The sequence below is a fragment of the Alternaria arbusti genome, assembly GCF_024043155.1.
Source record: "Alternaria arbusti strain BMP 1465 chromosome Unknown scaffold_23, whole genome shotgun sequence".
NCBI lineage: Eukaryota > Fungi > Ascomycota > Dothideomycetes > Pleosporales > Pleosporaceae > Alternaria > Alternaria arbusti.
In genome coordinates, this window is record NW_026249963.1 from 39,011 (window position 1) to 54,389 (window position 15,379).

General features: G+C 53.2%; 6 protein-coding genes across 6 annotated transcripts; 1 reads left to right on the top strand and 5 right to left on the bottom strand.

Annotated features, from left to right (window-relative positions):
- Positions 1 to 324: 324 nt before the first annotated feature.
- J4E86_010552 (uncharacterized protein) lies at positions 325 to 2,032 on the bottom strand (the record flags this gene model as incomplete). The annotated part of the gene is made up of 2 exons (XM_051451050.1): positions 325 to 1,578; positions 1,757 to 2,032. The coding sequence occupies 2 exons, from the start codon at positions 2,030 to 2,032 to the stop codon at positions 325 to 327; spliced, it is 1,530 nt and encodes a 509-aa protein (XP_051297713.1).
- An 885-nt stretch (positions 2,033 to 2,917) lies between these two features.
- On the bottom strand, positions 2,918 to 3,551 carry J4E86_010553 (uncharacterized protein; the record flags this gene model as incomplete). Its single annotated transcript, XM_051451051.1, has 2 exons — positions 2,918 to 3,333; positions 3,419 to 3,551. 2 exons carry the CDS (start codon positions 3,549 to 3,551, stop codon positions 2,918 to 2,920), a joined length of 549 nt encoding a protein of 182 aa, XP_051297714.1.
- A 745-nt stretch (positions 3,552 to 4,296) lies between these two features.
- J4E86_010554 (uncharacterized protein) lies at positions 4,297 to 5,277 on the bottom strand (the record flags this gene model as incomplete). Its single annotated transcript, XM_051451052.1, has 2 exons — positions 4,297 to 4,499; positions 4,548 to 5,277. 2 exons carry the CDS (start codon positions 5,275 to 5,277, stop codon positions 4,297 to 4,299), a joined length of 933 nt encoding a protein of 310 aa, XP_051297715.1.
- An 833-nt stretch (positions 5,278 to 6,110) lies between these two features.
- On the top strand, positions 6,111 to 6,861 carry J4E86_010555 (uncharacterized protein; the record flags this gene model as incomplete). Its single annotated transcript, XM_051451053.1, has 2 exons — positions 6,111 to 6,452; positions 6,511 to 6,861. The coding sequence occupies 2 exons, from the start codon at positions 6,111 to 6,113 to the stop codon at positions 6,859 to 6,861; spliced, it is 693 nt and encodes a 230-aa protein (XP_051297716.1).
- Positions 6,862 to 9,909: 3,048 nt separating this feature from the next.
- J4E86_010556 (uncharacterized protein) lies at positions 9,910 to 11,626 on the bottom strand (the record flags this gene model as incomplete). Its single annotated transcript, XM_051451054.1, has 2 exons — positions 9,910 to 11,542; positions 11,616 to 11,626. 2 exons carry the CDS (start codon positions 11,624 to 11,626, stop codon positions 9,910 to 9,912), a joined length of 1,644 nt encoding a protein of 547 aa, XP_051297717.1.
- A 1,921-nt stretch (positions 11,627 to 13,547) lies between these two features.
- On the bottom strand, positions 13,548 to 15,333 carry J4E86_010557 (uncharacterized protein; the record flags this gene model as incomplete). Its single annotated transcript, XM_051451055.1, has 2 exons — positions 13,548 to 15,217; positions 15,276 to 15,333. 2 exons carry the CDS (start codon positions 15,331 to 15,333, stop codon positions 13,548 to 13,550), a joined length of 1,728 nt encoding a protein of 575 aa, XP_051297718.1.
- Between the last annotated feature and the right edge of the window lie 46 nt (positions 15,334 to 15,379).

The window sequence follows — 15,379 nt, forward strand, 5'->3', positions numbered from 1 at the left end:
ATATTTTCACAAACCGTTCTTGGTAGTTCTGCGCACCACGCGCTCTAAGTCCCGCCATCTCGAACATGCACGTTCTCAATCTCTTCAACCCCGTCGCGCGTCGAGACGTTGCCAAACTCTACTCTTGCATCGAAGCCGAGAGCTCCGCCATTCACTTGCTGTATGGATTCCTTTTCGCTATGACCAGCAGCGTAAAAATTAATCCATAGTTCTCAATTCATCGCCGTTCTACCCTCCCGCCTGGGTAACAGCTCTGTCTTAGAGTTTGCAGCGCTGGCGCTATCCCCGTAGCGTGCCGCGCATCCGAAGAAGAGACTCTGTACCTTACACCTCCATCGGGTCGAGAAACGTCGCAGCCTTGGCTGCGAACTCCCTCAGACCCATGGCGTCGGTTCCCGGACGATACCTCGCTGTCAGTCGAATGTACGCGTTTTCGTGTGAAACCTCGGCTTTCCCACTCCGCACGTCTAATAGCAGGCGGCGAAAAGCATCATCTTCGATTTGCTTCGCTAGCCTGAAGAGCTCCTGAGTATCAAGCGGTAGGTAGTCTTTCCAGAATGGCGCTGTTCCCATGGCTTGATAGACTTCGATAAGCGCATGCTGAAGGGCTTCGTCGTGCTTGAGGTGGGATACCAAGGTGTTAGCCTCCACCAGCTTGTCGTAAAACTCGACGAGTGTGCCGCTGCGAAGATCCTTGGCGAGCTTGATATCATATGGCTTGGCCGACGTGGGCTCTTTGAGGAGGGCCAAATCAGCGTCCATAAGCATGTCGCTATACGCCACGAGCGTACCAGGTGCCATCGAGGAGGGGATTTGTATACCAGCGCTTGGGAAGGAGAATGGGCTGTTACTTGTCGCCGGCTGATTCACGCCCTGGTCCAAACTAGTCACCGGTGCGTTGCCGCCATGGTCAGCGCTCATTGACCTCGACGCCGATCGATAGCGGTATCCAGCACGGCCACGAGGAATGGCGACGAAAGCTTCTACCTGCTGAGGAGACTGCGACCGGGTGACTCGTCTACTCTGCCTCAGGATATCACGCACGGACCGCTGATATCTGTGGATCAGCGTGGAGAAGTTGCTGCTATACTTGAAGCTGCTCCACATCTCCTGCCGAACAGTCGAGTACTCATTGAGTATGAGCGATGGGACCGAAGCCAATTGCCTCCTTATGACCCTTCGATCTATGCCTCGAAGAATGTCGAATTCTGCGTAGCGCGCCATATCGATCAGCTGGCTCTCAGGGAGGCGGGTCCGGGATGAAGTTTGGGCTGGGTTCCTCGACTTGAGAGCGCAGTACAAGCCGACTAAAGTCTTAAAGCGAAAGTCTTCATTGATGCAGAGAAGACGTGTCGATTGCTGACGTAGCGGCCGAAGTTCCCTCAACTCCTCATCCGACAGTGCGTCTTCTTCAGCTTGAGCAGCGGCCTGGGCGGAGACCGTCTCTTCGTTAAGCGTAGACACGCTTGGTTCTACTGGCTTTGATGACAGCGTAGCCGTGGTCGAGGCGGTATCGGTAGCTGTTCCATGGATTGGCACTTCGCTGACGGATGCAGTGTCGGTAGGCTGCTGGGAAAGCTGCATTGGTTACTAATGAACGAGTCAGAAAGACTACTGAGCCTGACTAACCGATACGTCTTGCTTTTCGAATACGGAGGCTGCAGGCGCCACATGCACATCTTCCACATCTCTTTGAGGTGTGACAAAATAGATCTGGTCAGCAAGGGCCCTACAGGCTAGAGGGACGGAGCTCTACGTCGGTCTGCGTCTCAGATGGAACATTTGTTGCAGAATCTTCACTGACTCTGAGACCACACGTAGGGACCGTTGGAGTTTCGCGATCTGGTGCAGCATGATGCGCGGGTGCGCGGCCTTGCAGTAGTTGCATGAGCAAGGACTTTATCTCCTGTTGCTCAGTCTTGAGCTGGTCGATGCTCGCTTTGACCGCGTCAAGGTCAGCCTTGGTAGCAAGTCCTACGGTTCCATGGGTGACCGTATCGCCGACCTTCTGTAGAGGCACGGAAGCAGTCATAGTTGGGCGGTCGTGTGAAGAAGACATTGTGAAGCTCTTTGATGTCTTGTGGTGGTGCGAGTGGGTGGTCGTGAGATCGGAGTGAAAGATCGTGCTGAGCGCGCTCCGCTGTTGAAGACTTTGAGAAGAAGGTTGAAAGCTACAGAAGTCTGGTTACAAGAGTTGAGCTCGTTGGTGGGTGTTAAGGTCTTTCATCGGGCGGCTGGCCTGCGTTTATATACTCCTAGGGAGCCGCTGAGCCCACCATGTGATGACTCCCTTCGCTCGGTGAATGACCGTGGCGCTGCTAATTGTCGTGGTCCGTGGAGACGCAGCCATGACATCTGTCGCAGATGAAGTGAATGGTATATAGCCGGAAGGTCGAGAACGTGTCGATGTCGAATGCCTGTATGAAGAAAATGTCGCGCTGTTTTCTCATCGCATGGACGTATATCATGCGAAAAGATGATGAAAGTAGAGTTACTATGATGAATTCGAATTGCCATATCGTTGCCTATTCATAGAGCATAGCGAAGCTTGCGAGCTTCAAAGTGTGGCAGTATTAATTTGGATAGTTGTAAGATTGAGGAGTTCTAGTCACATGTTTTCTATGATGGCAATATGAACAAGCCGCGAGCACAAGCCTTTGTGACTTGTCATTGTCCATCCCGGCCAAACCTCGCATCCCTCATCCAAAAAGTAATGGCCTACTACTTCCTGATCATCAGCTCAGCCCATAAAGGTGCGTTGACTCCCGAATGCTCAGGAACACCGAACCAGCTTCCCCCATCTACCTTCACCACTTCGCACTTCTCCCTGTACTCACTCTCCACCGCTGACCCTCGGACGTACCGCAGACGCAGAGGTCCCTCTTGCCACTTTCCATTCCACTTCTCTTCGACGTTCTCAATTCCAGGAAGAACTAATGCCTGCAGATCCAGCTGGTCCAGCAATGTGTATAGCTGGCTCGAGGATAACAGCTTTAGAGTTGAGATAGATGATGAATGAGTGCTCGTTTACGAGATCGAAGCCCTGCGCGACGGTCGAGTTAGCGAAGTTGATGAGTGGCTCATGATCTGTCAGTAGAGTCTTGCAAGCCGGTGTGTACCGTACGTCTTGAACAAAGAGGGTGACAATGTTTCCCTGTATCTGCGCTAGAGTTCGGGCAACATCCATAGCTGCGAGATGTTGGATGAAACCCCGTTCATACGTCGGTCCAGAAAAGAGAGGTCCGAGACCGAAGCAAATGACGCGAGTCACTGGCTTGATGTTGTGCGCGTTCTGGCGCAGGGTGTGAAGAAGATCGACACGAACGGCGCTTCCTTCCCACTTGTTAGTCCTGCTTTCAAGAAAGGGGGCGCATGAAATTCAGCGCGTTGTCGAGAGGAATAGTTTGGACCGCGCTACCCCAGTGAATGTCGAAAAAGAATGGACAGCTTCGTTGCATCTCTTTCATTGCCCGGAACTGCAGTGGGCGGAGATGTGGTAGATCCGCACGTCCCTCTGGCATCGCGACAGGATCTTGACAGGCGAGGTCCATGGTGGTATGGGCATTGATCTGTAGAAGGTCTCCGGATCTGAGCTCGAGCTCTGCTGTCGTGCCGTTCTGCTCGAGAGTAAGGATTCCCCTACCGACGTACGAGACTAATGTGAAAGAGATCTTGATGCCATACAAGTCAGTAAGATGTGCTGAACTGTTTAGGCGAAGAGAAGAGTACTGTTGGCGAACTTCAATCAGTCGCTGTGGTGTATAAATTGGCCTTCCAGCCCCTCCACTGGTCGCGTAGACCCGCGCGAAGTCGAAAGGTTGGCGGTAGGGAAATCCGGGAGAAGCTATTTCTGTCTTCCAATGTTAGCGATGGAGGGGAAAGTGTAGGTAACAAGCAGCGATGCAGCAAAAGAGCTATTTATATTAGTGGTGATCAACAACCTACTCTCGCGAGGCTCCTTCACGTCGAGTAAGGTCAACATTCGGTGTTGCTATTGTGTACAATAGCTTTGCGACAATACCTACCGATCGGGTTGCACGACGTACTCACGGTCACAGCCAGTTGTGCACAGACCAGACCACGCTAGGCGCCTTTGTAGAAGTGCGCGTTGTCGGCGCCAGTTTACGGAAGGCTCCGCTGGGCTCAGACTTAGGTAACTACAGTTCTTAGCGCTTGCGAGACGTGCTTTCTGCTGCATACAGGAGATCGTGTATGTATAATCGAGGCAACGTTGAATCGGTAGATTAGGAAAGAGACTGGGAGGCAACGCCCGAAGACACTGTCGTACGACCAATTTCATATTCGCTTTCCGAAAGCCGCAGCATCGCCAACCCTATAGCCAAATTTTAGCAAGTCCTGCTCTTCAATCTGGGCTTTCTTCTCCAGTAACTCGTCAACATCCCACGTCGCACCCAGTAATCGGCCATTCAACCACATCCTCTTCTCAATGCTTAACCACACGCAAAACGCGCCACCAAGACCAACATCATCTGTGAGATCTACAAAGTCAGCAAAAGAATACCACAATCACGCAGCGATGCACTCACAAGAACGGAAGCTGTCAGGCGTAGTCTTATCCGCCATCTCAGTATTCACAGCCCCAGGATGCACAGCAACCGCTAGTATACCATCCGCACCATACTGTTCCGACAAGAATTCGACAAGACGTGCCTGCGCAAGTTTCGAGATGCAATACGCTGTATTCGCAATGTGGCCGTTGGTGATGCATGCTGCAAAGGAATTGATGGCGATAAACGTCTTCGCGCCATCACTCTTCTTTAGCAGCGGAACAAAATGATGCGCAACAAGATATGTGCCTTGTACATTTACGTCGAATACATCTTGGAAATCTTGCGGATTGCCTTGGTCGACTTTCAACACTACCGGTCCTGAGTACCCCGAATTGACGATCACAACGTCCAGCCTTTCCACTTTTTCTTTCACGTTCCTCGCAAGTTGCGCAACGCTTTCGTTGGATGTTATGTCGAAATCCAGGCTCTTAATGGTTGTCGAAGAGTTGAGGGTTTGAGCTTGTTTGGCGACTGCTGCTAGCTCTTGGGCTGAAGATGACCTTGCTGCTAGGATAAGACACGCGGCACCCGCTTGTGCATATGCGTATGCGATTCCGGCTCCGATGCCGCGAGATGCGCCGATTATGAGGACGTTGAGCGGCTTTGGTAACTTCTTGGAGGCTGGGTCTAAGGCGGGGGTTGGTTTCTTATGTATAGTCTTTGTGAAGCCGCTGGCGAGCGTAGTATCTCTTATTCGTTGCGACATGGTTTTATTCTGAGCGGATCAAGGAGAAGATATTGTGGAAATGTAGTGCGACTCGTTCTCGATATAAAGGTACGCCTTATCTGGCCCAAAGAGGCTTGGTCGAAATGAGTCATTCTGAGCATACACGATACATGCTAGCCTCTGTCTATCTCTGTCGTTGCTCGCGGTCACATTTTGCATCAAGATGATGAAGTAGTGAACAGCAAATTCGTGTCACATGAGGTGGAATCTGGGTACGGTCGTAGATCTGGCAGCGACCCCGCAGGCGTCGCATCTTACTCAGCACAGAGAGCTTTCCAAAGCTTGACCACGCCTAAGCAACGCGCACTTTTACCCTAAGAACATAATACTGTCAGCAGTCCAGCCTCCAGGATCACTAACAACGCTGGTGATGCGTTTGAGAGCGGAGATGGGTATATGACGCGAGGTCATAACATGCTTAGCGCGACGGGCATGTGGGTCCAGCACCTGACGCGTCAAAAACCATGACGAACATTCCTCTTTCGAGCAGACCTGGACACCAACACTCCATCTCACCACTCTGCAAGCTCCGGCAACATCATGTACCAGAATGTGCTGCGGCAGTAATCATCGACTTATAAGCCCAAGTACGCCCTTTGGACGGCATCGGGACAGGAGACATCCGTAAGCACCGTTCCGATGCAGCTAGGCAAGCGGTGTAGTAAGATACGCGAGCCAGACCTTTGACGACATTATGATTGGAAATGTGTTTCTAGGAGCCGCGAAATATAAAAACGAAGCTGCAAGCTGCATCGGTAAGATCACTTCTCGCATACCAGGCATCGACTGCATCACACCCTGAGTATTTCAACATGACACGCACCCTTATCATCTTCGGCGCCGGACCGGGAATTGGCAACCACGTTGCTGCTGAGTTTGCGTCCAAAGGCATTGATCATGTCATCCTTCTGTCGCGCAACACGGAACGTCTCGAGAAGGAAGATGCGCCTTTTGTCAGCAAAAGTAGCTCCTCTGTCAAAGTCGACACTCTGCGCATCGATCTCGCAGACACAAAATCCATCCCAGATGTACTCAAACAGCTAGACAGCATGACCGCCGGCGAAGACGTAGAAGTCGTCTTCTTCAACGCTGCTCGCGTAAAGCCGAACGATGTTCTAGGCGTCAGCGTGGAGGAGATTGAGGAAGACTTTAAGGTAACAACTCCCTCTTCGACAACATTATATGGGAATAGACGCTAACAGCGATATGCAGACCACGAACCTCGCCCTCTACGTCATAGCACAGCACTACATACCCAGACTCCAGAGCCTGGCCAAGTCAAACTCGTCGCTTAAGCCCGCTCTTCTCGTTACAAACAGCCATCTGCCGTGGGATCCTGTGCCGCAACTCCTCTCGCTGAGTCTGGTGAAGGCTTCGCAGAAGAATATGGTGGAGAGCTTTAATCGTGCGTTCAGTGATAGTGGTGTGCACATTGGGCTGGTTTATGTCGAGGGAGTAGTAGCGCCAGAGAATAAGGTGCTGAACCCCAAGACGATTGCAGAGAGAACTGTGAAGTTCTGGGAAGATGGAGAGGGAGCTGGCGCTCACATCAAGGAAGAGTAATGGTAGCATGAAAAGCTAGCTTGATTAAAGAAATACTGCCATGCCCACTCAGGCGACTTGCGAATTCTTCTTCAATCCCTCACTCCATCACCATCGCATCCTCGTCACGCTCTCTTTCCTCCACCCACCCCTACAACTCTTCCGGAAACATCCGCACCAACACCGCAGTCTCTTCCATGAACCTGTTCTTCCGTCAGTCTCTCCGTCCTCCATCAACTCAAACCACCAAGTTTCCCAACTAACCTCCGTCTATGTCTATGTTCCTTTGGAAAAAGCGCACAATCGTGCAGACAACTCCTCCTACAGACATCAGCACCAAAGCCTCCAGCATACGCGAACCGTCAAGAAAGGAAGGGGGGGAAAAGAACGCACAAATGATACAGCATAATCCTCGCCTCAAAGTCGTCTTCCGGGTAGGTAGCAGGTACATATCGGAGATACCCGTCCCGCTGTTCCTTGCTAAGAGTCCTGAGATCACCTGTAATTCGAACATCAGCATCTTCCCCTAGTATACCGCCCTGTACCGGACATCTCACATTCGCCATGCCCCCAAAAACATCCCGGATCAAACACCACCACCTCCCCTTCCTCCCCCACGCCTACATTCCCCTCCCACACATCTCCATGACACAGTGACGGACTGATCTTCCTTCCGTCCATCTCCATAGGACGTAAAAGCCTCGGCAGGACTTTGTCGAACGAAGCGTCGAGTAGGGATTCTGCTTCGACCGAGCGCTTGCCGCCTTCTTTCTCGTCGTAATACAGCATCCTTCTCATGTTGCGCGTGAAGTATTCTTCCCAGGTAGTCGTCCACGTATTATCCTGTGCGAGTTTGCCGTTGTGCGTCGTGGTGTGGTACCCGAAGAACCTTCCTTGCGGCCGACCGCAGTAATTGAGAACGTCGCATTTTTCCGCGCTTTTGGCGTGGAAGAGGGCGAGTTGATGGGCTAGGAGTTGCATGTCGGAAGGGGTTGGCGGGCGCATGGCTACGAAGTCTGAGACGTAGTAATAGTGCGCTTTCTCTTCTCTCGTGTTCTGGTCCCCGTATTTGTACTCGTCGTCGAGAGCTTCTTCTTGTGCTTCTGAGAAAGGGCCCTGGGCAACCCATCTAGTACAGAATCGCGGTGACACATTTTGCATATCAGCGGCGGATCGAAACTCTCCCTCCAACATACTCTTCCCATTCCCGCCCTGCGCTATCTTGACGAAGTAACTCTTTCCCGGTCTTTCTGTGTCTTCTTCACCTTCAAATCTTTCCTCATCTTTCTCATCTGGATTTCCACCACCCTCATGCCGAGCCTCAGCATCGTCATCCCCGGCGCCATTGCTACTGTGTCGAGGGGATGTAGAAACAGTGTCGATGCGGAAACAAGTTGTCCAGTGACTAGTTCCGTGGGGAGTAATGTCGGTGACTCGTGTGTTCAGAGGAAGGACTGGACGCCCGGATTGATATTAAGTAAATGTGCTACGACTGCTGTTGGAACTATCGCTGGGCTAGAAAGCTAGGTAAAGACTGTGGTGACGAAAACGACTAACGTACAGCCGAGGAGTGTCGTGGAGTTAGCTAGGAGGGTTTCTAGCTTACATCGTTTGGATGCAGTTATCCCAAGGGATGTGGTCATCTTGGCGGGAGGGGAAAATAGCACAGCGACACTGGTCGGTCACTAGTAGAAAAAGCACACCTAGGTATCTTCGTGGAGGAAAGAAAGCACCGAGGCGACTGCTGTCAAACATAGCAGTTGATGCACGCCGTTTCGTTGACTCACATGCTGTTCGCAACAGACCTTGCTGTTCGCTATGCGAACAAAGCAGAGAGAGGCCGTGTCACGAGGCACAGTAATTCGCCCGCCCTGTTCAAGTCAGCAAACGGCATCCTTACTCCCATGCCATGGACCAAGGAACCAAGTTCGGTACAAACCTAATGTTCACCTTTCCCCGCTGCATAATCCACCAGCACAGCCAAGTCCCAAGGCCCAAGTACGCAGATGACCAGTATCCGCGGACATAACCACTGAGCTCCATGCCATGTCTATCTTGCAACACACCTGGATACTACCAATCCACTCTCCTTTCCATCATCGTGAGAACACGTTTCACTGACCCTCCTCGGAAGAAACATGATCCCAAACGCGCATCCAAAACTTCCACCCAGAATAGTAATATCGGAAACAAATGGGTTCAGCACAGAACTCTCCCGGAAGGTCGAAGCGGAAAGAGGGGAGGGGGCGCGGGAAGAAGCAACCACATTCTAAGTGGATACGTGGATATGGGATAGCCGAGTCATGGTATGCAGACGGGAAGAAGCAAATATGCCCCAAGTGGGTTGATTGCCAGATAGCTAGTTCGAGAGCGCGAAAGAAAGCGGGCAGCGGGGGCCAAGCGTAAAACACCGAAAGAAGCATAGAAAGGGTACCTAGGTGTGAGGGAAAAGGAAATATGGTAAACATATGGAAGTTTTGGTACGCGGTGTCGTACAGGTAACGAACGACAGTCGATGATCTTCGTAGCATATGAGGAAATCAGGTTGACATTGTACTGTGTTGTTACATTTCCACATAAACGTGCGTACTAGATGAAGCATCCGCTGAAGTTGTTACATGTGAAGCAAGAAAAGAAGAACAAGTAGTAAACAGTTGCATTCAATCAATCAGCCAGAATCGAGGAATCGAAGAAGAGAAACGCCTATTTGCACAGATCGGCCTCTCCTCAGCCTTTCCTTTCGCAAAGAAACCTTGAAAATGGGGACGTAGGGGAGAAAATGCTCGCATCAATACACACACTTCAGTCAAAACCGTAGAAAGAATTAATGTTTGCACATGCTTAATCCCCAATCCGCGCCCCACTGATTCCCGCCACCCAAGTTTCCCTGCTACGCCGTTGCTTACTCCGTAAACGTGTATATTGGTTCTGTCCCTTAGGTATCCAGCCGTTTCTTTCTGTCTCGCTCGCTCTCTTTCTAAAAAAGTAGTAGATTCATCAATGGTGGGAAGAAGCGTTGTTATTGTGATGGTGGTGGTGTTAGAAGGGCAAATGATTGCGCCTCGATTCCTATATCTCGACGGTCTTGAGGTCTTCCGCCTCGGTGGCAGTGACGGGGCTCTTCAGCGACGAGCGCGCGGGAGCGGCCGCGGCAGGGGCAGCTGGTTTCGTGTCCTTGTTCTCCTTGTCATCTTTGACATCCTTGTTCTCCTTGTCGCTGCTGAGGCTATCACGCGGTGTGGGCAGACGAGCGGCGGGGAACTCGTCGCTTGGTCGCGGGGTGTCCATGGAGATGAGGTTCTCCTGGGGAGTCGCGGTCTTGGAGTCGAGGTTGGTGTGTACGCGGATGGGCGCTGGGTTCTCTTCTGCGACCCGGGCTAGCGGGCTGGAGAGCTTGCCTCGTGGGCTGACGCCCTTGGGCGGTTTGGATAGGCGGTGGGGGCTTCGGCCGCGGTCTTCGGGGCCCATTACAGGGCTGTGGTAGGGGCTGCTCGCAGTGCTACTGGGGACGACCATACCCGGCGCATTGGGGTTGACGCGCAGACCGCTGTTTGGGCGTCTCTTGGGTGGCCGGCGGCCGTGCTTCTGGTCACACCGCCAGCGGAGGACTTCTAGATAAGGCGGCTCTACGTTTTGGCGCTTGAAAGCTAGCAGCTTCAGCTCGCCCGTCTCCTCGTCCATGGATACGTCTTTCGAGGCAAAGTCATCTGCGACCATGGCCAACAGAGCACCCCATGAGCGCGCGACAACGTACTTGGTGTCGTAGTCGCGCCCGAAAATGATGATCTGGCCCCATTGGCCGTTGGGACCAGGGGCAAGATCAACAGCGAGGTAGTTGCCTCCCCAGTCGCGAGCGAGAGGGATCCATGCGGGGTGGGCATATGCCTTTTGTACGGCGCCCTGAGGCTGTGAGTCCTGGCGCGCGAGGAGGTCCTGTCGCCAGAGCGGGTTGCCTGTGCTCTGTACTGTGGCAACGGGGGGAGCGGTCGAGGAGCCAGCAAAGGCCTTTACTGGGATCTGCGGTGTGCGGTAGTCGACCTTTGTGGTGAGGTACTCCTCGGCGACCTTCCGCCAGTTCTTCCACTCCATGACAATCTCCTCGCAGTCGAGCAGCATTAGACCGAAGAGGACACCAGTCGGCAGTCCGCCACGCTCCTGGCCATCGTGGACCTGCAGCGACTCGCGGATGTCCATGGGCAGGGTCGCGTCAAGCTCGTGCTCCAGCTCGTTGACGTCGTTGGATGTGCAGCCCTCGCACATGTTGTCGAAGAGCTCTTGGTAGTGGTCCTCGACCCAGCGGTCGATGCGCCGCCACGAGTGGCTGACAGGCGGCGGCGGGGGCAGGCCCTCGTTGAAGTCCTGCATGGGGATCTGGCCGTTGGCGCCCTGGGGGAACGAGTCCGAGTCCATGGTGGCCTGGCGGCTGAGGGAGCCGCGCATGCCGGGCGAGTAGGGGGAGCTGGGGGACATGGGGCCCTTGGGGGAGCCGATGAAGCCATTGCTCGTCGCGAGCTCGTCGTGCTGGTAGGGCGAGTGCAGGTCGGTGCGGGACTCGGCGCCACTGGCCGTGATGGAGGTGAGGGCGGCGTGGCGGCTCTGGGGGATGGGGATGTGCCGGCCGGTGCGGTAGGGCGAGTCGTGCGAGGCGTGGCGGTCGTACGACGTCATCGTGTGCCAGAAGTCCTTCAAGGACGCGGTGATTCTGCGCTGCTGTTAGCCAGGTGCTGTCAGGTGCTGCGCGGGGGAGCGGCGCCAGTAAGTCCGGGGGCTCGTACTGTTGTGCCATGGCGGTGGTGGTGAGCGAGGGAGCGCGGAACAGCGAAAAGAGCGTGAGGGTGCGCTCTGCGCTGGCGGGCTGTAAGTGTTCCGGGGCTCAGCGAGTGTCGGGCGGCTTGGAGCGCTGGGGGAGTCTTGTAGCTGCGTCGGCGTGGCAGGAGCTTGAATTGGAATCGAGAAAACGGATTGCAGGTGACGTTAAGGGGTGCCGACACGCCAAGACAAAGCTCGACCGGGATGGCCCTGGACCGATTGACGAGCGTTGAATGCGCACTGCTGGCCCACTGCAGGACTGCTTCAGGACAGGAGCACGCCAAACCGTAGGGTGAATGATTACAAGTCTACAACAGTAGTGTCGTGGTGCGGTCGTGAGGACGCTGGTTGTGTTGTTGTTATGGTTCGTCGCCTGCATAACAAAGCCCTGCAACCACTCAACGCCGCCGCTCCCTCCTCTCCTCACTCCACTCCCCTCTCCTCTCCGTCACTTCGGAGCCAGCTTGAATTACCCCCGGCCTCGCGTTTATTAATAGCGCTTAACACCCCTAGGTATCGCCGTTGCCACCCAGTATCACCACCACCAGACATCACTTCCTTTTACACAACCAACAGCTTGCCGTGGCCAATTCACTCCCTCCCCTAACCCCCATGCAGCCCATTTTCGCCGCCTCACGTCGGCGCCGTTCGTCCAACCGTGGGCCTGTTTCAGACTTGGGCGGCGTCGTGCGCGCCAACTAGAGGCTTTGCCGGGTGGCTTCGCTTGCTTAGCTTGTTATCGCTCCCTTCCCCGTTAGGAGGTGCAGCTGCATCTCTGGCGTCGTCCAGGCGGTGTAAAACGAAACAGAGCCACTTTTATGCTCTCGCCGTGTCTTGGGAAAAACAATCCCACCTCCGACACTATGCTCAGACACTATGCTCAAACGCGCCAGCTCGGTCAAACGCTTCGGCCACGTACAACAAGCAATTTCTAGCAGGTTCCAAAGCTGTAGATAAGGCTGACCGGCGTGGCTTGATGCGCGCCTTGCTATTCCGTCTTCACTCACCAGCTACCGCATCCTTCGACGCAGATAATGCGCTCCCCCCGCTAAGATCTCCAATTTCCGCCATAATCTCCCAAAGGGTCCAGCTAATGTCGGTCCATGATGCGGTCAGCAGAGTTCATGACGTAGACCGATAGTCGGCAAGCACGTATTGCACATGTAAGATTGACGGCCATGCACTGTGTCGAGCGAATGCGAGTGATCAAGTGTAGCCTTGGATTGCGTTTCAGATTAACATGCCGGCGAATTCCGCTACACTGTGATATGTAGCCCTGATTGCGACGCAGCCTTAGCATCCGTCATGTACTACCAGAGCCCGTCCTTGAACTTTGTACCCCGCCAAGTGCCTCCTCCTCCACTAGTAAAGCTTCGTACGACACCCCTTCGAATCACATTCTTGCCGCGCAACCGGGAACATGCGTTTGTGCGAAATTCGCCGTGAGCAGCAGCGGGGTGCGGGGGTCCTGTGAGGCTGTTTGCTCATACTCCTATTTTTAGGCCCCGCCCTCTCTCGCCACATCGCATGGTAACCGATGTGGCTATTGTGGATACATTGTTCTTCCTCCATCGCAACCTCTGACCTCGCCGCTCGATCTGCGACGTTCAGTTTGGCTTCGGGGATTTGCCGCACTAGTTGGCCTGATCTACCCCAGAGTCGTATTGCCCGCCGCGTGGGTCGGATACGAGCTGATGCGCGTTGGGTAAGCGGCCTTCGTCCCGACCCGGCATGTAGTTGGGAGGCGCGGCTCCGTCTGCTTCTGACGCTTTTTCCTGACGCCGGGCTTAATTCTTGGGATGCTTTATGTTGATATTTGGGTGAGTCAGTATCATAGATGAATTCCTTGAGGTTGATGCTGTGTGGAACCGCTCTGCTCGTATAGCTAGAGCGCTGCGCTAACCTAATGTCTTGCCCAAAAACTGATTGAGCTCCTCCTGCAGCGGTAGCACAATATTCTCAACTGCAGCTTGGAGGCAGTCGGCATTTTGTAAGCTAGCCATGGGACTGCTGCAGTATCCGATTGCACTTTGAAACGCAGCAGACATCTCTTCAGCCTCATTGCGTGACCAAGTATGCACTAAGGTAAGCATTTTCCACTGTTCTGGCACTTGTGCGTTTGCAACTTCGTCTTCAATCTCAGATTTCCGGTATTTCTCGGCTGTTGTGCCGAAGTAGAGCTCAAGTAGTGCTACGGCCAGCGCGAGGAGTATGTTGTTCTCGAAAGTCACTGGCTTCGGTTTCTTCTCTCCGTCTTTTGGAATATCGAAAAGGCTTGGAGCGAGATATGGGCGGGTGATGTCGATTGGACGAGTAGGATCTGACGTCCGATGGAAGAAGATGTCCCGCGCAGTCCATTTGCTAGCGAGCCATGGAGTTGAGTTCAGGTAGAGTATGCTGGACGCCAAGGTCAAAGCTAGGCTGTACCTCTCTTTCTTACTCAGCTTGGATTTCTTTCCGTTGATCATTGGCGGACGTTCTAATAAGGTCTCGAGCGATATCAACTCTGTACTGGGCATGTATGCGTCTGCGCTGTCAACTGAGTAGGCGCCTCGTAGTTTGCTCTTGCTGTTCAATGAGAAGCCGATAGTCGAAGACGTCTTGTGTAGTTGCTGGATCGATGCACACAAGTCGCTGACTTCTTCATAAGAAGGTAAGGAACTTGTTCCGGGATCTAAGACTGCGTATGGAGGAAGCGATCCGAAGCTGACGCTCTTTGTTACCCTGGGTTTGGGAGAGGGCATCGGTGTGAGACAGCCTTCCTCTTCTTCGTCGTCCACATGGAATTCAGCAGCCTGAAATAGCCAGGGCGCTCCATGGCTATCCGACGAGATGGTCGAAAAAGAAACATTGAAACTTGTTTTCGCCGAATTGTACATTTTGTGATATTTCGACGCGAATACGCTCTCGCGGGGCTCAAGCTGCAGGCTCGCCGTATGAGAAGACTTGCAAGCGCATGACCAGCACAAGTTGAGCGACTCGTGTAAAATCTTGGCATATCGTTGTAGCTTTTGTAAGCGCGTAGCGTATGACGGCTTCGTAGCCTTGTGGAATGTTTCTATCTTTTCGCTCTTTTCCGTGAATCTTTCCAGCTGTCGATTGCACTCGTCAAGTTCATCGAGAAGCCCTTTGACGCTCTTTTTGTTCATGGCGAACTTTACGCGCTTGCCAAATTCGAATGTGTCGTCAGCCTTCTTAGGATGTGCGGCGAGGATTGCCTCGAGATCGTTTCGTGTAAGCTCAGCCGCTTTTTCCAGATCCAATTTGCTTGCGATTTTGGTCATTATCCTCGCTATCTCCGTCATCGTGTTCTGATAGGACTTGTAGGTGTTTTGGAGCTTCTCCTGAAGCGCTGTCTCCTTGCTCTTCCATAGCTCTAGTGAAGCCCTAGGATCGGTTGACATCTTCAGCCATTCGGCATCTGTCGTGATGGATCCGAAGAGAATCTGGATGGTTTGATTGAATTGGTCATGCTGAGCTCCCAGTTTTCTGATAAGTTTGGGCAGTTCCTTGTCCCATTTCAAGAAGCCCTTGATGGGATCGAGTCCTTCCTTGTAGGACGTTATTGCTAGCTCGCGGTTAGCCCGTTTTTGCTATGTATCACCCGCTATCAGGACGCAATTTACCCTGTATAATCAATGGCAGGGCGCCAAGTACGAGGCCAGCGACCTCAATGCCGCTCATCGTCGCGATTGCCTGTTCTTCGAATCAATGTCGATATCGCGTGTCA